This window comes from Haemorhous mexicanus, chromosome Z (genome assembly GCF_027477595.1).
Source record: "Haemorhous mexicanus isolate bHaeMex1 chromosome Z, bHaeMex1.pri, whole genome shotgun sequence".
Lineage (NCBI taxonomy): Eukaryota > Metazoa > Chordata > Aves > Passeriformes > Fringillidae > Haemorhous > Haemorhous mexicanus.
In genome coordinates, this window is record NC_082381.1 from 63,003,436 (window position 1) to 63,028,505 (window position 25,070).

At 37.1% G+C, this 25,070-nt stretch overlaps 1 protein-coding gene across 4 annotated transcripts; it reads left to right on the forward strand.

The window, feature by feature from the left end:
• LOC132341675 (zinc-regulated GTPase metalloprotein activator 1A-like) lies at positions 1-24,560 on the forward strand. Of its 4 annotated transcripts, none has more exons than XR_009490284.1 (15): positions 2-194; positions 1,259-1,345; positions 2,214-2,310; positions 3,572-3,663; positions 4,740-4,799; positions 5,860-5,897; positions 12,311-12,357; positions 13,121-13,207; positions 13,997-14,041; positions 16,522-16,578; positions 19,264-19,315; positions 21,212-21,280; positions 21,382-21,447; positions 23,253-23,363; positions 24,051-24,560. XR_009490284.1 is itself a non-coding variant. In XM_059873552.1 (15 exons), exons 1-15 carry the CDS (start codon positions 77-79, stop codon positions 24,122-24,124), a joined length of 1,119 nt encoding a protein of 372 aa, XP_059729535.1. In that variant the 5' UTR covers positions 7-76; the 3' UTR covers positions 24,125-24,560. The 4 variants fall into 4 exon arrangements, 3 of the variants coding, with proteins under 3 accessions (XP_059729536.1, XP_059729535.1, XP_059729537.1); XM_059873552.1 differs by having other exon boundaries at positions 7-194; positions 23,234-23,363; XM_059873554.1 differs by having other exon boundaries at positions 160-194; positions 2,161-2,310; positions 23,234-23,363.
• Positions 24,561-25,070: the final 510 nt, after the last annotated feature.

The window sequence follows — 25,070 nt, forward strand, 5'->3', positions numbered from 1 at the left end:
GACACCACCCGAGCGACGTCAGGAGTGTGACGCCAGGGGGCGCCGGTGGTGAGGGGTGGCTGGGCTGGGGCCGTCCATGCCTATGGAGGACGAGGACTGTCCTGACCTGGTCCCGATAGGCGCCGGTGGCGCGGAGCAGACCGATGCCGGCCCCGGCAGGAAGATCCCCGTGACGATCATCACGGGGTACTTAGGTGAGGAGCGGGAGCGGCGCTCGGCAGGGACAGCGTGCGGACAGGGAAGGCCCGGGCGGGCGGGCCGCCGCGGGGCCAGGGCTGCCGGGCGGGGCCTCCACCCCACGGGCCGGGCGAGCAGCGCGGGGCCCTCCGGCCGCTCCAGTGGATTTGCAGGGCCACTCTGAGCAGCGCTGTAAGCACCCAAAGGATTGCTGCTTTCACCGCCCTGCTTTCAGGGGCCGCCTCGTTCAGGTCACGATTGACAAATGGCTCTTGGTCACTTTAGCGTCAGAATAGTGCAACATGTTTGGCTCAGTTAAATGCAGACTGCGTTGCAGTCTGAAAAACGTGAGGTTCGGCGTTTTTCCCGTACCCCTCGACTAGCAGAGTTACTGTGTGCTACACGCAGTTATGGACTGTAAGGATCTGCTTACATTTAAGATCGCCGTCACTGTTCTGAAAGCTGTAACTTTGTACTGCATCACACTGTTGCCGAGAAAAATCTCTTAAGGGCAAGTAATGAAGGTTCCCTAGTCGTAGTGGTTACCTTCTCCGAACTAGATGATTCCCAGAGATCCCTTTGACAATTCTCTGATCTTGTGCATGGGATAAAACTGCTCCTGAGGTGGTGTTGTGAACACGTTTTTTAACAGTTTTTTAACAATGCCCTTTTTAAAGGCAGTTAGTAGCACATCTGTGGTTACTGGCGGCAGAACTGGTCAGAAAAGGTGGTAAGAGGGAGAAGATTAAGTGTGCCTTTTGTTAAAAGAAGCATAAAAGTTAGTTTTGTAGGAAAAAACTGCCCAGCTAGTAGGGAACTTGTAAGTTTATCAAGTACTGACGCTTAATGAATGGAAAAACTGTGAGTCATTTAAGGCTGCGATTTAATGTTCTGGTAGTTATATGGGTTGAAATTAATATCTGCATCATTAGAATAGAATGTAGAACATTAGAATGAATACTTAAATTTAGAAGAGAATTGCTTGAAGTGTGCATGTGCATGCATAACAGTATTTAGCTTTTATTTGAAAGTTTATGTGGGTTTTTTTTACATTTTAATATAAATATGGTCTGTGTTCTAGGAGCTGGAAAAACAACTCTTCTAAATTACATACTGACAGAACAGCATAATAAAAGAATAGCAGTTATTCTGAATGAATTTGGAGAAGGTATGTAATTGTGCAGAAATCTTTCTTTTTGCCACAAAGTGACAAGTACATAAAACCGCTGGAAACCGAGACTGTTGTAATTTTAAATCCATTACTGAAATTATTAACATACCTCATAGTCTTCAAAAGGGCAGAAGGTCTTTTTGCTGGTTTTCATAAAATAATGACATGCATTAATATGTTTTGCCCATAAATGTAGACCCTCAGAGAAAGGAAATAAATACATCACCCTGTTGGAAGTTCTGTACCTCTGTTTGTCTCACTCAGTTTCAAGCAAATGGAAATTAAAATAATATGTTGATAGATAATATTTTTTTAAAATTTCTTTTCCCCTCAGCCATTTGCAAATCACAAATTATCCTGGACCAAGAAAATGGGGAGATGTGTGCTTGATGGCTATGGTTCTTTGAACTCTTTGCTTTCAGGACTTTTAATTGCTCTAGCTGTAATTTCATATCTGCACCATAGTCAGAAGCTTACATTGTTTGCATTTTATACTGTGTTGGTGGGGGGCTCCTTGTTTGTTTGTTTTCATCAATAAAGATGCATGTAGCTTTTCTAGTCACAGAGCCTAAAATAAAATGTACAGATAGAGCCTTTATTTGATAGGGAGGCACAGGGTGGCATCCCTTTCTTTTAGCAAAGTTTGAGGCACTTATGATGTACCATCATCCAGTGGGGTTTGATCTTTGTGGAATGAGCTTTGTCTTGGCTTTTAAATTTCTCATAAAATAAAAAATACAAATTTCTTAAGAACATGTCAGAAACGTGGTCTCAGGAGAAAAGAATATAATCCACATATCTCTCTCTTACAGGCATTGTCATGCAAGATTGTAGATTAAAAATATAGCACTACTTGTGTTTTCAGGAAGTGCCTTGGAGAAATCTCTGTCAATCAGTCAAGGGGGAGAACTCTATGAGGAATGGCTGGAGCTCAGAAATGGCTGCTTGTGCTGTTCAGTAAAGTGAGTAAGGACTATTGTACAGGTTCTTCCAGTGGATATTGTGGGGAATTGAGGAAGGGAGAAGACATCCAGGATTTGATTCCTGAAACTGATGGTAGAATTAATTGAGACTTCTTTTGTTGGATGAAACAATTGGAATTTGGGAGGTAGAAATTTATTTACTGTTGCTGCCTTACTGGATTTGGACTTGGTGTCTTTCAGAAAAGTAATCTAAATACCAACTTATACAGCATGGGGATATTGTAGAGTAGGGATCTATCCCTCAATTGTTAGTATAATATGCTTCCATGTAGAGAGCTGAAGATTTAGGTAGGCTGGAACTAGGACTCGAGTTTCCCAATTTCCTCACAAAACACTTAGTCTGCTTCTTTCTTTGTACAGTGGTTACTACTTCAAAATTGTATTAATCAAAAAGGATGAATGGAAAACCTTTTGTGACCTAATGAAACACAGTATCTAAATCTGTAAGCTGATGGTCATATTAAAAAGAAAGAGAGTATTTCTTCCTTTGATGTATTTTTTTTCCCTGTTTGTTGCAATGCTGAATTGTTTGTGCTGAGTTTGTGAATAAGGGTCATGGCGTGTTTGTCCTGAAAATTTAGGAGAACTGGTCTTATGCCTTAAATAGTAATAGGTATTAAGTGGAAAGCAGAGGATTTTATTGGATTCTGTTGTTCTGGAGTGTAAGGAAAGCTGTCTTAAGAGAAGCATAAAAGTTTTATATACATTGGTATTTTTATTGTTTTTGTATGCTGTTTTATATGCTGCTGTTTTATATGCTGCTGGTTTCTTATATAAATGCTATACATTTCTGCTTTAGGCTGACTTCATCAGCTCTAATTTAAATAAATGGCACGTTAATCTTGGTGTAGGTAAGGTAGAAAGGCAGGGCAGCATACTTCACTTCTACCTCACCCCTTATTTCTATAATATCAGCTGCCAAACCAAATAGTTCCATATCTACACATCCATATCTACACAGCCCTACTGTCCTTTACAGGCTGTTCAGTGTTTGAAAACAAACCTGGTGGGATTAGGCAAATGCTATTTTTAGACTAAAATGAAGCAGAAAATTAAAATTTGCCTGATAATATGCCAGCAGATAACTAAATTTTTGTTACAGACTGTAAGTCTGCAAATGTCCTGTCTCAGAACTTTTGCTTTGATGATACTGACACTGTGTTCTGCATCAGAAGATACATTTAAATACATGCTTTAGCTTGTTTTCTCTGTTCTCAGGTGTAATTGTTTCTTCTTACAGGGACAATGGTGTGAAAGCAATTGAGAACCTGATGCAAAGGAGAGGAAAATTTGACTATATATTGTTAGAAACAACTGGTTTGGCAGATCCAGGTAGTACACATTACAATTTTCATAACCATGATAATTATTCTGTTTTAATGAAGTGCTTATTTGCTCCCCAGTTAGTTCACTTTGACAGTTGTAATATAAAGTGGGTGAGTTGTCAGGCGCCTATGCTTTGGTGGTGGTATAGACTCCAGTGAATCGATTCAAGGTGCAGATATGAGATTGTGTTTGGTTGAGTTCTGTTTGCTGACCTTGGTCTAAATTGAATCTAAAGCTTAGTAGAAATCCAGCTAAAAAATATTTCCATTTAGAGAAGACATTGGGCTTAGCAAAGAGAAGCATACTCTGAAACTAGTAGTTTTCAATACACTTTTTATGTTCTACTTTCCTCCTTTTTAAAGTCTAAATAGTTAGCATCTGTTATATTGTTACACTGGCTGTGATAGGCCTTATATTTTGTGTAGTAGTTAAATATACTGTGAAACAGACTAGTACATTCTTCTTAAAGAGCAGTAATAGATTTTACAAAATCTTTCTGTGCTCTTTAGGAATATTTATTATAAAAAAGGTGTTTAAACTTGATTTCATGTTAGGAATAGCTATCCAAAACAGTTTTCTCTAAACCATCCACATTAAAAATCTGTTGTAGATGGAGAGGGAAGGAAATTCTTATCAGAAATTCAATTGTTTCCCCTTTAGGAGACTGCTGCTTTCCAGCTCAAAGCTAAATAGTTGTCATTATAAAGTAATTTTCTTCAAAAGACAGGACATTGATTTGGCCTCTGTTACACACAAACTCTGTTTGAGTCAAATTGGAAAACTATTAAGCTTTTTGGAAAAAAATCAATAGATAACAGAAAACGATTTCATGTTGTGGTCCCTGCTATATCTTGCCTGAGTAAGCACTAGAACAACTGACAGGTATTTGGGTCTGATACAGAGCGGCGTTTGAAGGACTGCATCATATTACTTCAGGTGGACAGTTTTAGGTGTAGGAATGACTTTAGTCACTGATCTTATTGTTAGCACTGTGAATAGAGTTTTTCTATTAAATACCTCAGTGTTGGTAGTTTACTGGAAAAATCTCAATTTTGCAACTGTGTATATGTTACACTTCTTAGGAGCTGTGGCCTCCATGTTTTGGGTTGATTCTGAGCTGGGAAGTGACATCTATCTTGATGGTAAGAACTGCAAGCTGATTTTCCTGTGTATTGACATTTCATATCTGGATTTAGAGTAATGTATTATTGGTGTTTTAAGGCAAGGTTTCAGAAAATATTTGAAATGTATGAACTTGGTTTTCACACTACCAGATTTGATCACAGAGGTATCCCTGCTTATTCTGATGCTTGTTTATTTACTTTGTGAGGTGCACAGTCTTGCTAAATCCAGCAAAAGTTGTTTAATGCTTTTCTAAGGGATCAGATATGGACAGTACTTGACAGTGATGTAAGGGAAAATCTCATTAGCTAGATGTTATAAAACTTCACTTAGGAGTAATATCACAGCATACTTTTTTCCCTCTTTTTTCCTTCCCCCCCTTCTCCTGAAATGCAGTGTTTCCTAAAGGGTTTCCTATTTTTCTGAATTCATAAATTGTCAACACCTGGTTGTTTCTGCCTTTTGTTTTCTGCTTTCTTTGCCCATTGTACACATTGGCTCTAATATTTGCTGTGTTCTAACAAAAACCTGACATTACTGAAAGATAAGTCATCACTATATGTAGTTAAAGAGCAATTTTTTTTAATGTAGGAAAAATATTTACTTTTTGACTTAAAAAATGCCCTACTAACATTTTGGTCAGTCTGTAAAATACCTACCTAACCAAGGAAGGAAATGTTGAGTTCAATAAGAAGGAGTTTCCTAAGTTTCTGCCAGAGACTTGGAAATTCCTGGTTATTTACCATCAGAATGGCTGCATACATCAGTCAGTCCCTTAGTTTGTTTCAATATTCTGTAAAAGCATACCTCAGCCAATTTCCTTTTGTGGAAGATGAGGCATCTACTTTGTGAGAATTTATCTCACCTGGTTCTGTAGACATTTTACTACCACAGATAAGACAATGAATAAAAAAATACTTAGGTAACAAGTTTAATGTTCACATACTTTCACTGCTTCCTGTTTATTATAACTAGTTGTAAATGTGCTGATATTGTTACCTTTGTACAGAAGGTTTGCAAGTTGTTAAACTGCCATCTGCTTTCAGCACATTTCTGTTCCATTTTAATGTTTTATTTTAGGTATTGTGTCTGTTGTTGATGCAAAGCATGGATTGCAGGTAAGTTACTAGATTTGTTACATGGTTTAAAATTGCAGCATTAGAACAGCTATTGCAGTAATCTTCATGTGGATTAATTAATTTTAACAATAGCCGTAATTCTTTGATTGAATGAGGACATATTTCATTATTGCTATCTTTTGAATGGGCACAAGGAAATACTGATATTCGCAGGAATTCAGATTCTTAAAGACACAGCAACAGGTGTGACAAGAGATGCCAGGTTGCTAAGTATTTGATTTCTTCTGGTTCTGTCTCTTCACTCAGGAATGTTGCTTTTATTCCAAAGAGGCATTTGGTTTGCTGTAAAAACAATGGAGAAATTGGTCACTGGTCTGTGTTACTTGAAAGGAGAGGACTAAGAACAGATGTCATACCAGTGTGGCAACAAGTGAGTTAGAGCTCCAGGTGGGAAGGGTACTAATGTAATGGTAGCTGTGGCAGGGGGAAATGAGAGCACAGGTGTCCTGGTACTGCTTCACATTAAAATGTTATATGGAAGCAGACAAAAAGAGCAGGTAATTGAGTAATCTGTGTATAAAGTATGATGTAAGAACAGACATATAGAACAGTGAGCTTGGGTCAGCAAAAATTGTGATTAATTCAAATAGTTCAGCTTTTTTTTTTTCTCTCTTTTTTTTTCTTGTTTTGGTAATAGTTGGGTGTAAATATGTAAAATAACTATTTGCAACTTAATAACTTAGGAGGTTACTGCTTTGATTGGGTACTGATTTTGTAGGATTCAAAAAAAGTGACCATATGAAAAAATGCCTTCATCATTATGAGAAATGCTGTTCACTTTTAAAATTTCAAAGGTTTATTAAACCTTAATAAAACACAACAAAATGACTGACTAAGGAGAAAGACCATACAAGGTGGAAAGGGGGACTGTGGGGAGAACAGAGGATGTCAAAACGACAAATAACAATAACATACCTATACATTAATCAAACTTCTCTTAACATACACATAATATTAATCTCTTAGTTGTGAGAGCCAACCATTGCATTAACCATCTATACCAAACTCCTCTTTTTCTTTTCTTTAAGTCATTTGGCTCTAGCAATTAATTCTCATTTTTAATTTCCATGATCTACTCTTACTTCTCTTGAGTCAGCTTTAATTTTGGATGAGTCATAATGGCATCTGTTGATGTGAGTGAGGACAGTGGGATCAGGGGAAAAAAAACAAACCTCAGGTTTTGGTTAAGCAAAATGATTGGTGGAGTTGGTGACATGAATTGGTTGGAGCAGACAAAAGGGAATCACAGAGGTCTGGTGTGGCTTTTAACCCCCATCTACCATGCCCATGGGGTTGCTACCCATAGCAGGTGTATCTTGGGGGCGAGTATAGAGGCCAACTTGAGTTGGCCCTCTAGTCCCTGTTGTATTCTATTTGTCAACTGTACCCATATTGGATTCTGTAGGAAAAAACAATTGAGAAATGATAGAGGTCTGGTATAGCTTCTGCCCTCACCTTACTGTGGTTATGGGGTTGCTGCCTGCAGCAGGACTATATAATCTTGGTGGCAAGCACAGGGGCCAGCCTGGTCTTGCCCTCTAGTTCCTGTCTTAGCCATCAGTGCCGAAGCGAACCACCCCAGCACTCTGTGTTCCCTGTGTACTTCCCCTCGACAGACACTCGCAATCCCCACCCACTAAAATAGGACAATTACATCAATAACTGATGCAATTCAAATTCCCCACACAAAGTGTTACTTAAAACAGTCCTCAAGCTGGCTGCTGGAAGTGTGACTCTACTTTTTGAACATCTCGGTGCTTCTCTGCTTATGTCTTGGTCTCTGCTTAAGGGTCAATCTTGTCTTACTTGGTCTGGATGTTATAGTCCATTATTTGGGTTCTTCCGTCAAGCCTTTAATTTTGTTGACATGAGTCCATTCCCGCTCTGCAGTTCACACAGCTGATTCAGTGGTTAGCAGTACCTGAAAAGGGACCTGCCCACTGAGGGGTAATGCTTTGCAACCTTTCCCCTTTTGTGCCCACTACTTGCATGGTATTTTGACTCTTCTCGCATCCCTTTTGAATTTTACAAACACAAGTGTTTTCAGCTCTTGTGTCTACCTAACATTCAGATTCTTCATCTTGGGGACTTATTTTAAGGTTACCAAGGGCTACTGGTGGTACTCTGTTCCTAGTAGGTAGAGCCCCTGACACCTCTAGTCTTCCACCTCCCCTCTTTGCATGTTCTGGTAAACCTTAAGATCCCTTTTGCTTTAGCAGCAATTTCTCTTGATATGTCTATTTTTCTTACAATAAAAACAAATATGTTCTTCTCTAATGGCAGTTAACATTACTTTGGCCTTTTCCTTTGCTTTCTCTTCATCTCTCCTGACCTACACATTCTTAAGAGAGGGCTTCTCTTAAGAGGTCCTGCAATCCCCTTTCTTGCCAACTGTCCAACTTCTCTAATTTTCTCCATGTATCTGGCCATGCATGGGTGATGAAATATATCTTTAGCAAGGTCTGTCCAGCTGCTGTCTCAAGGTTGATGCCTGAATACTACCTCCTATTTTTCCTCAGTCTTTCTAGTCACTTGAGTTGGGGTTTCTTTCCTCTCTTGTTGTTTACCAAATGCCTTAGAAGCATTCTGGCTTTGTGGGGCTGCCTCTTTAATACCCCTTAAAATTAAAGTTCTATGATCCTTTCTCCATGTTTTGCCTTCCATCCGAGGTTGTTGTGGTCCCAAACAGGGTGTACAGTGGCCATCTTCAGATCCCCGGGATCTTGCAGGTGTTCCCTTTCCTACATCTGCATGCCAGCCACGCACACCGGAAGCTTATTGCACTGAGTGCTGCTGCACGCTGCTGTCCATGTGGTGCCCCGACAGTCCCATGCACTCAGTCGGGCGTTCCGTACCGCTCAGCTGTTCTGCTGCCAGTGGCCCTGTGCACCGGGAACCTTCTGTTCCAGTCTATGTGCCGACTTGGTGGTTCCCGCAGCTGGCTACTCCCACCAGCAGTGGCCCCATGTGCCTGGAACCTTCCAGAACATTTGCAGCCTCCACTGATTGGCGCTTTCCGCTAATCTAACACTCACTAAATCTGGTAACTCTGAGCCTGGCCTCCCCAGGTGCTCTGGAGTTCCCCCTCCTGCTTGTGGTTCTCTCCTAAGTCTTACACATGCTCCAAGCACACTCCCAGACTGTCTCACACACATGCAATATGCACTTTTGTCTGCAGTTTTTTCAGGGGGCTTTTTCTTCTCCCTCTTCTTTTTCATTATTCAGTCTTTTGTCGTCTCCAGGTTGTCGACCTGCAATAACCAGTTGTCCCAGGAGAGGTCAAACTCAGCAATGCTGCCAGACTTGGCAGAGGCACGCTTCTCGTCTGAAATCCCCTAGGTTACAGAGACAAGGTTTTAGATCCCAGACTGAGCCCCCCTTTGTGAGAAACGAAGCTCATTTTTAAAATTTTAAAGGTTATTAAACCTTAATAAAATACAACTAAAGGACTGAATAAGGAGAAAGAGCAGCACTGGGAGCGTGGAACTAAACCGCCATGTGCTCACCCACAAAATGGCTGCTCCACCTTTTATACTCTTGGTGTTGTGTCAGCCAACCCTGGCCCCTTCCAAAGCCTGTCAGTCAACTCCTTCGCCATCCATTGGTGGAGACTACTTCCTTGCAACTTTATTGGGGTCAGGTGTTGTGCTGTGCCTCCTAGTAGCAAGCCTGCCCTCCTCCCAAATGCCCCTGCAAGGGGCACAGGTACATGACCACCTTCAACATATCCCAACTACCAAGGCTGTCTCAAGGCTTTCACACCAAGGGGGAAAGGGGGATTGTGGGGAGAGCAGAGGATGTCCGAACAACAAATCACAATGAGGTAATTACACATTAATAGAACTTCTCTTACATACACATAATATTCATCCTTTAATTGCAGGAGCCAGCCACTACATTACCTGTCCATAATAATCATATAGACATTCCATGCTGTGAAAGTGTTGGTAATATTTTTGCATTTACAATGGGTGCAAATGGCTCAGAGAACTGAAGAATAATGGTTTAAAAATAAGAGAGTAATTCTTCCTGTGTAAGATTTTTTTTGTTTGGATTACTTGGGTTTCTCCTTTCATTTGTGCTTATCTGATAGCTGCTTTACCAAAAGGGTAAATTTGGTAAAAAAACCAAAAAGGGTATTAGATTAGATTTACCAAAAGGGTAAATCAGGTTAGCAGTCCTGTTCTCTCATCAATTTGTGTTGGACTGGAACAGAAGAACCTCATAGCAGTTTGTCAAGTTAAGTTCATTGTGTTCTGCAAGAACTTTTGCGGTGAAGTTGGTAAAAGAGTGAGGGGAAGGGGGTGATTTGCCCTTCCAAACAGTCACCGCCTTCTAAATCAGCTCAAGTATCACAAGAAATCATATAATGTTTTAGGTCAGCCCCTTTTCAGCTGGGTTCCCTCATACTAATTCAGATGTGTTTTATATTATACATTGCTTGCAAAAATACTGTTCTGTTTATCTCTTTCTTCACGTAGTGTTGAGTTATTGTCTTATATGAAATATAATTGTGTTGCACACAACACAATTTAGTGGTGCACACAGCAGCACTGAGAATGAGTTTTTAAAATGCTAGACTTTGAAGTAATGTAACAGAAACAATACAAAAATATATTTTGAAACATTTAAATTTTCTATCTACTATTACCTTTGGCACCTCAATGAAAACATACATTATCTAATCAGTAAACCTGTAAAACACTGACATCTACTCAGAACAGTAGGAACTTCAGACTTTCTCAGTTGTGTACTAAGTAAACTTTGGTATAGAAGGACTTAATAACTGTTTATTCCTCTGATTGCAAAGCCTGACTTCAACAGTTGCTTATTATTCAAAGAACTTTGAAAGCCATACAAGTAATGACATTGAGATAATGGGCAGCAATTTAAGTATGTCATGCTTCAAAGAATCAACCCATCACAAGAAAAGCTGACAAACATCCCCTGTGACTAACCATACCACCATCCCCTTGCTAATTGATACCACGGGTTATCAATCTAACAGGTTTGTCACACAGCAATCTGAAATACTAATCTTTAATCGAGGGCAAACAATTGGACAGCTTGAAGTTGCAGTCCTCTACTTCCAAGACTTGATGTCTGGACTACTGACATTTGCTCTTTTCAGGGCAGCAAACCTAAACATTAATTTAATAGAATCAATACACGGAGGATTACAAAGAAAAGGTTAGAGGAGAGGTTCCTGAGAGTCATCATGTTGTAATTCTCTGCTTAGGTTGTGCACAATCAGGAAATAGTTTTGTTTCTTTTTACGTGATAGACTCACAGTATGCAGTAACCTATTTTTGCTTTTCTACAAGTAAAACACTGTTAGATGCCTGATAATTCCAATAAAGAAAAAAAGTTTTCTAGGTTTTTAAAAAGTTATATATTTCCCATGATAATTGGTTCCGCTTTTAATTTGATATTTCTGAAACTTGAAATTGAGATTTTAAAGTAATACTCTTGGTACGTTTAGAGCTGATGAAGGAGTGCACAGGACTCTAACTTCCCTAGAGATGTAAACATAAGTGGCAAGTTCTTACTAATACTATAGCATCATTTTGAAGTTTTACTTCCTCCAGATGCGTGTGACATTTCTCTCCTAGAGATTGCTACCCCCATGGCAGAGTGGGCAGAAAATAGCTTGTAGCTAGACCTTTGCTGCTTCAGTGTAGTCTGTTGCTGTGCCTAAGTTAAGTAAGCCTTTGTCTTGCTAAATGTTATGCTGTTACTTGAGATGCAGGTATTTTCTTCTCTTTCACTTATTCTTCTGCGAAGACACTAGCTTGGGCAGACAAGTGGAGATGATACTAAAACTCCTGTAGCTTCTGATTTTGGACAGACTTGCCAAAGAGCAGTGGTTTATTCATAAAAACCTGGAAAAAGTTACCAGTTTTTACTATCAAAGTACAGTTTGTCTTGTACAGTCTTCCAGAGAAAAAGAGCATGAAGTTACATATATGAAATACTGTATTGCAAGCCCAGCCTGTGTTTTGTTAGTTGAGTTCACACTCATTTGTAAAATAACTGAGCCTTCATTTTCTTCCAGATATATTTTTTCATTATTAATGTATGTGATGGTAACTTTTTTACTTTATTGTAAAGCTGAAAAGTAAGTAAATATTATAAAGTTTTCCAACTCTTTAGCATTTTAATAATAAAATCAGTTAGAAGAGTTTGCTTTAAGCCAATTATAAATCTCTGTAATGATGAATGTATAAATGTACTTTTTCACTGTCATTTAACAGAAAGATTCTAGATGCATCTTCCATAATACCTTGTAGAAAAACAGACCTCAACTGAATTGGATTTGGCTTTCTTTAATTGCAAATGAGTTTAAATTTAATTTGAATATGAGTAATCCAATTCTTTTAATTTTTGTTTAGCACTTGACAGAGGAGAAACCAGAAGGCCTTATTAATGAAGCATCTCGGTATGGATGTAGAAATTAATTTTATACATCAAGTTGGGAATCGCACTGTATAAAAGTTCATTGGAAATGAGTTCTTTTAGAGGGCTTTTTTTTCCTTCTTTGCTTAAACTGGGGTAGATTGGTGTAATGAGGTAAAATGTGGAAAAATAACTTCATTCTTTATTTGATCTTTCTGCCAAGAACGGACTCTTCTATTTTAATAGTGATGGGATTTTATTTAGGTGAATGAGAAGTGCCCTTGTTGGGGGAATTAAAAGTTTTGTGTTAGGATCTATCATGCTTGAAGCAGAACTGGAGATAGAGGAATACTTTTTAATAAATGTGGAGCCACAATAATTAAGGGTTATTTTAACAGTTGAAGTCTTCATAAGCAAAGAAACTTCAAGTGTTGCATTACAAGGACCACATAAGTATATAATCTCACTGGCAAATAGGGATTTGTTAAAGCAGTAAGCACTTTGGATTAGATGACATTGAAAATACAAATAAACAAAACAACTCCGAAATAAAAGAATCTAGCAACTTGATTTGATCTGTTAGGGCACAGAAGAACATATTGAGGAGAAATCAGTAGTAGTTTAATCATTCTGCATGATGTTCTAGTTTGATTAATGCTTGCCCTTCTGTACCAGCAATGTTCATACTATCTGTTGGGGCCACAGGAGAGATGATGTTTCTGCCTTACAGATAAAGTATTTGTTTGTTAGTGATGTCTTTTTCTCTCTCTCTTTTTTTTTTTTTTTTTTTTTTTCTTAATACATAGGCAGGTTGCATTAGCTGATCTTATAATCATCAATAAAACAGATTTGGTTTCAGAAGAAGAATTGAATAAAGTCAGAACATCTGTGAGGTATGAAACTTTTGGCGTAACTGTAACACTACTTCCTCAATGATTTAAACATAGTTACTTCTTTATTGCTGTTAGAATAGAAATTAGATCTCATTGTTGGATTGACAAAAATTGATAAGCTTATAAGAGAAAAGAGACTGCCTCTTACGAAAGATACTTCAGTACTTCTGTGCACTTACACAGTCTTAGCATCCTGTCTATCTAGGTAAGATGTGATGTTATTAACTAAGGACAGGCCTTTGTCTTAAGCATTTATGGTTTTACATTTTTGAGCAGCTGATGCCATTTCTTGAGAATTAGCAGAAGTGGAAAAAAGTCTGCTGGTGAATATGAGTCCACTAGCAAATGCAAAGATATATGGAGGAAGTCCCAAACAATTATCATGGGTGCAGAAGAACCAATGGTCTGAATCAAATTGATGACTGAAGACATTACTCTTTTCTGTCAATACCATGATAAGCCAAATTAACATTAACATTTTAAAGTACTTTACAACTGTATTAGTTTTTTGAAACATGAAAATAAAAATGCTTAGATTGAGCAGAGTGTAGCATGAATAGCTTTGGACAGGAAAATGCTGTTCTCACTGGTGATATCTTGTCAGAACTCGTGAAGTTCCCCAGCTGTTAGTGGAAACCAAATATCTCAACCCATATCTGATAATTACTTCACAAACTGATAAGAGAGTTGGGATGTTATTTCATATGATGCTGTCCATGGTTAACATATTTGAACAATATATCATAGTTATATTTTCATTTAACTAATGATTTTTCTGTTTTATTTTAGGTCAATAAATGGACTTGTTAAAATTCTAGAGACACAAAGATCAAGGTATTAAATGGCCACTATTACTAGGTACTAGATCCTGCTTCTTTTGTGACGGTTTAAAGTGTTCTATTGAATCAGCTTTATTAAAGGAAAATTATTGAATTAGAAATATTTAATCCAATATTTATTTTATGAATGAGCATCTAGAAAAAAAATTTTGAGGAAGTAAAAATGTATTTTTAATCTATATTTTTCTTCATTAGTGTTCATATCACAGAATCCCAGAATGAGTGATGTTGGAAGAGGGCACATTGGGTCATCTTGTCCAACCCTCTTGCCAAGCAGGGTCATCCCAGAGCACATGGCACAGGATTGTGTCCAGATGGTTCTTGAATATCCCCCATGGAGGAGACCCCACAGCCTCTCTGGGAAATCGTTTCAGTGCTTGGTCACCCACACAGTAAAGTAGTTCTTGCTCATGTTCAAGTGGAACTCACTGTGTGTCAGTTTCTGCCTGTTCCTTCTTGTCCTGCTGCCTGGCAGCACTGAGAGCCTGGTCCACCCTCCCTTCAGATAATTCTATACGCTGAAGAGGTTGCCTCTCAGTCATCTTTTTGAGTCTGAACAGGCCCAGCTCCCTCAGCCTTTCCTCATTAGTGAGGCGCTTCAGTCCTTTTAAACATCTTTGATGCCCTCCCAGGGACTCCCTTCAGGAGCTCTGTGTCTCCCCTGTGCTGAGGAGCTCCAGGCACAGCCTTACTAGAGCTGACTGGAGGGTCAGGATTACCTTCCATTAACTGCTGGCTCGTCCTAAGGCCCCTCAGGACACTCTTTGCCTTCTTGGCCACAAAGATACACAGTAATCCCGCCTTGTGACTGAAGAGTGGCTTGCACAGCCAGCTTGGATTTGAGCTAATAATTGGGTATGTGCACTACCTTGTTTTCCTTAAATTGTGTCACCTTAAATATTACTCTCATTGCTGCTGCAAATAAGTTGTTACTACAAAATGACTTTGAAAGCAGTGGAAGGAAGTTACAAAAACAAACAAAAAATCATTGCGCTGGTTTTTGCTATTTTTAATTGAAATTCTGTCTCAGTTTTCTTCTTTAGTAAAAACTTAAATGGATACTGTATTCCCAGGAGCATTAGGAGAGCAGTATATCTTTCAGACTGCTGGGACTGATTTGTGCACGTTTTCATCAATTATTGGATTATTGTGGTCAGTGTTCGTAAGATACAGGGTTTTGATTTAAGAAAATTTAAAGGGAAGGTAATTGTCATAATAATAAAGGGAAGGTGGTAGTCATAATAAAGTATACTTGGCTTTTTAAAGTTATTATCAAATGTAGTTGGAAATTGTAGAGAAAAATCTTGCTGTGGTTGGGTGATCGTATAGGACCAATTTTGAAGAAGATACTGAACTACATTTTTTGTGTTTTAAATGTCCATTAGGGGGAAATCTAGCATGTGATCTCTTTGCGTATTTTATGGTGCCAGCTAGCACTATGGTTTGGATATGAGATAAAGTGGGCCTCAGATTCAGTCCTCAATGACAACACTTTGTTACTTGTAAATATTTTTCTGCAAATGACACATAAAGTCTCTTCCATTATTAAACATTCCAAATGTGAAATCAGCACAAAATTAATTTATTGGCATGTTATTTGAGGACATACCCTTTCTAAGAGGGGTTTGTTCTTCAAAACCCTAAAAGGGAGGGTTACTGTATGATTTTTTAGAACACTGCTGAGAACAACTGACACTGAGCTGGTCATGAATTTTACACAGGAATTGTTTGTGTATTCCATTATAAATATTTCATGTTAGAAACTGCTTGGTACAACTACTGTTGAATGTAAAAGTTTAATGTTTCTGGTTGTATTCCAGAGGTGGGTTTTTTTTTACCTGCCATGTTCTTTTTATTTAGCCCCATGTCATTAACTGCATCTGAAAAGCTGTCAGTTGCTATTAGCAGTGAAATCTGCAGTCTGTATTGCTTTGTGGAGAAAAGTTTCTTATGCAAGTTTATAGGTAGCCATTCTTGTAAGCAGATATGATTGGTACTGCCTATTCTGTATTGCATTTTTTATTTGTCTGTTTTAAATTGTAGAGTTGAAATTCCTAGTAGTAGTGCTTCCCTCATAAAGTTGTTCAAGTTTTGTGTGTCAACAGTGTGTCAGTATAAGCTACATGTATTCCAGGGGTTTGTGTCTGTCTTCAGAGGCTCAAGGTTCCTTTTCCCCTTCAGGGAAAATAATTTATTATTCAGGTATTCAGTATAAGGGATTTTATCATACTTTTGGAAATACCTTATATTTTACTGTAAAACAGTAAAATTTAAAAAATTTTGTTTCTGTGTAACTAAACACAGCATTTTCTTGTAGAAGACAGTGCCAACCACTGATATATAAAAATAAGGCTAAGTATTAATGGCATTAGTCTTATAGACAAGAAAAGAAATATACACATCAGTGAACACCTTTAAAACCTGACATTTAAATAGATGAAAAATACAAAGCTTTCTTTTTTCCCCTCTCTTTAGAGTTGATCTCTCTAATGTCTTGGACCTACATGCTTTTGACAGTTTATCTGGAGTAAGGTATGGTGATAATTTTATTGTCGTCTGTTAGAAAAAAATACCTGTGTATGAAACCGACACACTGAAATCCTGGCTCAAATTTGCATCTGAGTTTTCCTTAGAATTTCTAGTTTAGTCTGTCCTATATAGGCCAGGACAGTCACATTTTAAAAATAACTGCTTTATAAGTGGTAATATCAGATGGAATTCCTTTCTTTTTCAAATGCCTGCAAAAAGTTTTGACCTTATAAAGTTAAATGAGCCAGAGTTTGTGTGGTACTTGGATTTTTTTCCCCAAAATGCAAGTTTTGGTTTAGTATCAGAGTAGATTTGTACACTTCTCTGGTTCTTCTAAAGCATTTCAAAATTTTTTCTCCTTTGTATTGTGATGAAATGGAGGCCTCTGTATATTTGACACAAAAGAATGAGAGACTGAGGTTCCACAGCAAACAAAGGCTCTACAAATTCTCATAACTGTGTTTGTGATTCCTGGGGTTTTTAAATGCTGAATGCATGATTCAGCATCCTGGATGGGTGCAGAAGTAAAATGGGAAGGAAGGGGGAAAGATCTTTCTGTTCATTGTGTATGCTGAAGCACAGCAAAGAGAGTGAGGACTACTGGAGCAATCATAAAGTAAAGGAGGGAAAAGGAGGGTAGTATCAGCTTCATTCTTCTTCCTGGATACAGACTTTTCACTTCAGATAATGGAATGGAGCACATTCCTTATTCGCAGTAGGGAGAAATTGCAGGACATGCAAATTAGTAATGACTATTAGATAAAATGTGCTTGTGAGATTTCCCTCTGAACTGGTACACTACTATCAAAATGATAGGTTTTGTCTTTTTTTTTTTGCTGGCACTGGCTTTTGTCTCATCAGTGAAATACTGTAGTGTTTGTTTCAAGATTTCTACCAATGACAGCATCAGTGAAATACCAAACTAGGCATCCAAAACAAAGTTAAGGCAGGAGGGAGACTGGTATATCCTTTAGAGGCAATAGATAACTATTTAGTTATCTATTATACTTATTTTTTAAGCCAGATCATAAACCCATGTAACAAGTTTTTATAATGGATCAGCTAACTGAATTGATTCATGTTGGAGCCACACAGCAGAGATAAAGCAGCAAAAAGATGTGAACCAGAAAAAGGTTGTTCCTGTTAACAGCAGTTGACAGTTAGATCTGATTACTTGTAATACTAGGTAAAATCTGCAAAGTTTGCTAGTTTGCTGCACTCCACAGATCTGAGAACTTATCTCATTCAGTTACTTAGAGGTTCTCAATATTTGGTATTTAAACAGGGGAAACACTCTAAAATATCAGCATTTAAAGACAAATTCTAAATTACCAAGAAGGTTGTAGACTACTTAAATAAAGTTTGGTTTATTTTGTTTATGTTTGAACTCAGCACAGTAAAATGGCTTACCCTGTTTTTAGTTCCTAGACACAGAAATTCTTACATAAAATATTAGTGGTGTTTTCAGTGCCATCACCTGAGTAGAAAAACTCTTTGCATCCAGCACCACTTGAACATACACACCAGTACATTATTTTTTTTTTTCTTTTAATGGCATACTGCGGGAAGAATTTCTGTCAGCAGACAGATATGTCATCTGTTTGGTGTGACTGTGTGATAGAGCCTTCCAGTCTCGATATACCCTGAAGTCACAGGAAACACATCGTGAATTCTGGATTCTGTGAAGGGCAATATGAGAATAAGACAGCAAAGCAAAGGAAATAAGAGAAGTAGGAATGTGAAATATTAGTTCTGTAGCAGACAGTGCCTTTTTTCCCCCACCATAAAGGCTTCTTAAAATTTTACTTTACAGGGATATTGATCAAATATCCCTGATTTTTATGGGCAATCTTCTCTGAAGTGGCAGAGGGTATCATAGAAACTTGCGCTACAGTATTTCTTCTCTGCATGTTATTCACAAAATAGAAAACAGAAACAGTACAGAAGATGATATTTGAAGAATTTTTGTGCTATCTTGATTAATTGAGACAGATGTGAAATCTAAAGCGGCAGTACAATTTTCTGTTGTCACATAAAAAGATACAGTAAGACTCTAAATATTAGTTTACAAAAGAGGTTCCCAAGTACAGCTTGAACTTAGGGTCTTATTAAGTGAAGAGTATCTGTTTTAAGTTAGCAGGCACTGCATAGTAGAAATGAGCTGTACAGCTGAGAAGTGGAAGCTGGTATACAGTATTTCAATTCATGTTACAGATTTCATTCTCTCAAGCAACAGCTTTTTACATTTTCTTCTTGATTTTTGAATAATTGTAAAGTTTTTTTAAAAAATGAACATCTATTAACTTGATAAATTCTAGAGGTATATTTTTTCTTGCTTGTTTTAATGATGTAGTTTGCCTTTTTTGCAGAAAGGAATATCAAGGGTGTTGTGTTCATTGAAGTATAATTGTTTTTAATGCTGAAGATATTGCAAATGGACTATAATTCTCTTTATGTTTTAAAAAGCCTAATTTTCTAACATAAATGATTAACTATATCAAACAAATATTATTAAACATTTATATTTTGAGAGTAAAAATTAATTAACTGTTGAATCTTATTCTGAATATATAGTCTATCTTTGATATTTCAGCTTTGCTCAGCAATAACTGGAATTTTTAAAATTTTGAAATAATGATATTTTGCCAACCCTACTTAAATGGGACATTTAACTTCACTTATTTTCAGTTTGCAGAAAAAGCTTGAGCATGTAAAGACAACACATGCACATCTAGATAAGGTAATTACCAAAAATACAGCTTTGATGTTTTTGCAACAACAGGACTGTTCAATATTTTATGCTGATGTTGTTACCTACCTTTCAGAAGGTTTCAGTTAGGGAATAATGTGTTCTAGGGTATTTGGAAGATGACCTAGATTACAGAAAAGGAATGTGCTTTGTTGTAGGTAGATTCTAAATGGCTATATTAAGTCTCACTTTTAAAAATAGCTTATAAGCTTCCAGTGCTCCAGACAGTCATGTCATTTGTTGATTCACGTGGAGAGTATTAGTGAACCAAATAGAACTACTTTTTGTTTTAGATATTTGCAGAAACAAATCCTAAATTTGTAGTCTGCCCTCTAGGTTTTCTATCCAAAACAAAATATCTCTGGTTGAATTGTGGGTCACGGTCCTCCTTGGGCTGTCCCTAGGTGGGTGGGGTCCACCCATAGGTCATGAGTCCCCTCAGTGGCTGCAAAAAAGTAAAAACTTCTGCTTTTTTAAGGTGTCTTGGAAAAGTTAGCTTTCCGCTCTGAGTTTTCTATAATTAAATTTAATTTTCAGGTTAAAATACAATGCATATAATGTCTGTGTTTTTCTTTTTAAACTGCATAGTTTAACTGTGAAGTTGCTAGTCTTGAAAACAGGAAAAGGCAATAACAATTTAATTTTGGAACTACAGATTAAATGCAAAATCAGTTCATGCTTAATTATAATTACAATGACAATACTGATAGTTTTTGTTTAATCAAAATTCTTAAATATGCTCAGTTATAGAATCTTAATAGTTCCCTAAAGTAGATGGAAATGGTAAGTAGAATCCTTCCTGAATGTTATGAGTTATAGTATCCTTGTGTGTATTATTAAGGAGATTATTGTTAGTTTTGTAGTGTGGAGCCATTCAACAGAATTCATTGTTAGTGTCTGTGTTTAGTTTAACACCCACATATTTAAGATGATTGTTGAGACATCTGAGGCATAATGAGGGCAGAACACTTCTCACAGTAGTCTGCAAGTCCTTGTTGTATGACAAAGTGTGCTTATTATCTTCATGGTGAAGGTCAACAGAAACAAACTGCACTGTGCTTGGAGCACGGTGAACTGCGGTCTGACTGTTTTGAAGCTGCACAGAGTGTTAGCTCTTGGTTGTTTAGATAAGTTTACTTGATCATTACACAAACATTTGCTGCTTGTTGCTTTATTTTTTTTTTTTCCTGAAGTTAGACTAGTCATCAGGATGTTGTCATTTGAAAGCATTACAGGAAGTAATTCTCTCTGTGTTCTTCCATACCATTGAGTAATTATAGTGACAAAAATAAGACATTATTTAATCTTTAAATAAATTGATAATTTTAAATGACATGTTTTATTTTCATATTTTCTTTTGATAATTGATCCCAAGCAGTTAGCTGGCGGTTGTCACAAAACTTAACTTCAGACATCTTGATTTTCTGAATCTATTCCTACTATAAACAGACTATAAAATAGTCTGTTTATAAACAGCTTTTTTTTACAAGGCAAGTACAGATTGCCTTTTATGAAAACTATGTTGATTATTTTTTGTCTGATAGTATTGTCATCAAGATCAGTAAGCCAAAAAACCAGCATTGTTAACCATATTTGAAAGCTTGATTATAATAGTCTCTACAGCAAAGAGTGACATGGTAGCAGCTAATGGCATTAAACTGTTCAAGGCATTGTGTATGCCCTATAAATGCACACCCAAACAGAAACAAAAAGTAGAACTTAATTTAGCAAATTAGAGCAGAACAGAAATAGAGATTTTTTTTTTAATTTGATGTTGTCATATACTTGCCTTTTTATGAGGCCAAGTTATAAAGAACACTTTTTGAAATTACTGTTATGAGTTGTTTATTCAGTGTGGTAATAACAAGTGTATCTTGCCATTTGCAGGCTATAATTACAGTAACATTTGAAGTTCCAGGAAATATAAAAGAAGAAAACTTAAATCTCTTTATTCAGGTAAGTAATACATCACTGTCAACTCAAAAAGTCATTGTAGCTTTTTATAGAAGCTCACCCCATGCCACTTTGTTTATGGAAACAACTTTTTCTTTTCATAGAATCTTCTATGGGAGAAGAATGTGAAAGATAAGACTGGATGCACCATGGATGTCATAAGACTGAAGGTTAGTCAGAAATTATCAGCTTCTTTGTTTTGTGCTTTTCATCTTTACACCTAAAAACCTGCATTTTGCTGTCAGTTACGGACCTATCAAAGGTGGTGCTGGAGAGTAGCAAGTTATCATTCCATGAATGACTCAGAAAGAGATATCTGGCAGAGGAGAAAACATTGATCCTACTTATCTGAATTGGGAGGGCAGATGTACAGTCCCAAACATCAGTGGCAGGGTTAAAAATCAAGCCATAGTTAAATCACTTTTAATTTTCTACCTCCATTGCTTTGAGAGATACCATCCATCTCACATATCTAGGGTTGGGATACTGTAGATTGTATCCTGTAGATTGCTAGGTGTACTTAAAATTGTTGCCATAATATGCAGAAATTCAATTTGGTGTAACGTAGGAATGCAATAATAGTTGTGGTCCACAATTAACTTTTTACAGTATTGTCAGGCTGTGGTTTTAAAGATACAGCTCATAAGTATTCATCTTCATGGGCACTTCATATGTTTTTCAGTTGCTTGGTTTGGAGAAGAGTAGAGGTGACAATTGAGGATCTAATTAAATTTATCTTATACCAAGCAGCCAAGTAAATAATGAAATAATAAGAATCCAGTCAGTCATTTGTCAGGCTGTAAGAAATATAAGAAAGTAAAGCTCTGGTTTGTTTCCTGAGAACACTTGACCATCATAGATAGTAACATAATTATTCTAGTTTTATTGGAAGGAAAGTTGTTTTCTTGCTTTCTCAGCAACAAAATTAGAGTATCCTGGTTTTCTCGTTCCTGACAAATAGAAGAGAGTCTGATGTATCTGAAGCTGCCTGAAAAGCAGTAATGCCATGCACAAGCATGTTTTTGGTGTATTGAGCATTGGAATCAAATTAATCCTTTGTGACATGTGAAGCCTGTGATAAAATGTGTTCTGTCTCTCAGTCTCAGATAAATACACCAAAGCAAATGAACCTCAGGCAACTAATTACAGAACAGGTTCCAAAGTTTGTTGCTTTTATATTTACATTTTATTTGTAATCTTAACCCTTTTGGCAGTAATATCCATAGAATTCCAACTAATAGGTCAAATGGAGACCTATTTTATGAAATATTTTTAACTCTTTATTTCTTTAGGGAAGTGTCCTGGTTTAGGGCAAATTCTGGGAGGAACTTCCAGGAAGTATAAGACATGTTTTACAGAATGTGTTCCACTGAAATATTTTATGAAGTGATGAAAACTGTTTTAATAGAGCTTTTGATATGTGAGTTAATGTACTCACGCTGATTGTGATTTCTTCTTAGTCTGTTGCTAGTTGTTCTGCTTCACAAATGTTTATTCTTTCTCCAATATTCAGAGATTCTGTTTCAGAAAAATAAATGTGCTCAGCGTAAGAGCTTAATTGGACTAATCTGAAATCAAACATTTTTGTTCATTTTACATCATTTTGTTGGCAGGCAGGCTTTCATGGACTACCATGAAACACCACATATGTATTCAAAGAGGCATAGTAGATGATGACATTTAATTTTTGCTTGGGAGGCTAGGTGACAAATGAGGAACAGAAGGCAAAGTATGGTAAAGTGTAATTCTTAGCATTTAACAAAATAAGGAGATATGAAAATGGATGTTATGAGTAGATGTGTTGATTGATAATATATGGTTATTTTGACTAACAAGTGCATAGGTGCCAGAAGTACTATTCCCTGCTTGAACTAGATTGAAAGTTTTGTTTCCCCTCTAACATATTTTATTTTTAAAGTTTTGTTTATATACCCTAACAGTTATTTTTCTGATAAGGGACTGGTATCTATTCAAGGCAAATCTCATCAAGTGATAGTCCAAGGTGTCCATGAGCTCTATGACCTAGAAGAGACTTCAGTAGCCTGGAAAGAAGATGAAAAGAGAACAAACAGGCTGGTCCTAATTGGTAAGAGAAAATTACGCATCTCCTTGTTTAAGGTGCTAGTTTTTTTCACAGACAGTCTCACAGACTTAGCCAGTGAAAAGTAATCAGGCTAAACTGGCCAGAATTAGTGCAGTGAGTATGTTCAGCATAACCCTCTTTTAAAGGCTTATCCATCAAAACCTCCTGAAGTTCAAAATTGCAGCTGAGAGGAGTCTACACTATCCCAATTAGTGCCACCAAAATCAAACCAAATCAATAAAAAACAAATCAATAAAATACTAAGCTTTCATAAATTATGTTGGCATATTTAATCTTATTTCTAAAATCTGTAATTATAAATTGGGTGATGGGAATAGTTTGAATGTTTGATCAAATATTTAGTAACTGTAAGGAAGGTTATTATAACTTTAAAATGTTTTAAATCAGTTTTATTTCTGAAAAGCTTGCAGTGCTAAGGTTCTGTTTCTATTTTCTATTTATTTGTTTGCTGTGCAAAGTGTATTATTACCAAAAATAACCTGCTTTTTTCCCTTTCCCTTATTTGTGCTTCAAGTCTGTTGTTGCCTTAATTTTAATACTGCTATTCTCACTGATTGATACAATAAACACTTTCTTAGGTTAGAAGAAGCTACTTGTATGTGGTTTTTTGTAATGTACTGTAAAATTAGATATATTAGAAATAGTTAGATATTTTATTTCTCTTTACAGGCAGGAACCTGGATAAGGAGATCATCAAAGAAGTATTCATAGCTACTGTGAGTGAAGAACAAGGAAACAGTTGACATAAAACTATAAAAAAGATTAAATGTCTGTTTAATCCTGCAAGGATTTTATGGCAGAAAAGACTGAATGGCATGGACTATATCCTCTTTTATGCAACAGTTGAGCCCTGAAGTCTTCCTAAGAATTCCAGGTGACCTACTGCTTTAAGATTAGCTCTTGTGGTCTAGAATCAAACACAGTTCTCCTATTTTGGATTTGGCTGAAGTTGTGTCAGCAACATCATGTAACTGTGCAGAAATGGAGATAGGCAAAAGGCTGTTATGTTCTATGTGAAGCATTACTGTAGGGGTATGGGAAACATGTTTGAAGCCTAGTGCTTTCTCTTGCTAACTCTCTCTTCCACTGGGAATGAAGCAATAGTGATTATTGCCAGTGATATAATCACAGTACAAAATGTTTAGTGTTTACTAATAAACTGTCTTCCATCTCTTTCCACTTGCTTTGTGATTTTTGAGTGTATGCACCCATCCCAGGTACTGTTCTACCTCTAAACCTGTTGTGTAATGAAACTAGAAATACACAGGTAGCAGAGGCACAAGGTCCCATAGAGTAAGTGCTGTCTACACAAAAGCTGTGAATGCAGCGTTTAGTCACATAGTCAGCAGTTTGAAAGAGGTAGCTGAACTCTTCAATCTTATAGGCCATCACCCTGCAGTCCAGGATTTGGGGAACTGGGGACTTCACCTTTCCACTGTGTTCAGGCTGCTCTGCATGATTTGTTTTGGGGTTCTGTGACACTACCTTGAAAACCTAGTCTGAAGCTTTTATCTCTGTACTCATTACAATTTAGAATTGAACTATGCTGCCCTGTACTGTTGTGTTGTGTTAGGTTGTTCTGTTCCCCTCTCAGTTTGTATGTTGGATTGTCCTGTTTCCCCCCCCTCAGTTGCAATGGTTCAAGCCTAGTTCATTCTGCCCTCCTCCCCACTGCCTGTCATCCCTGCT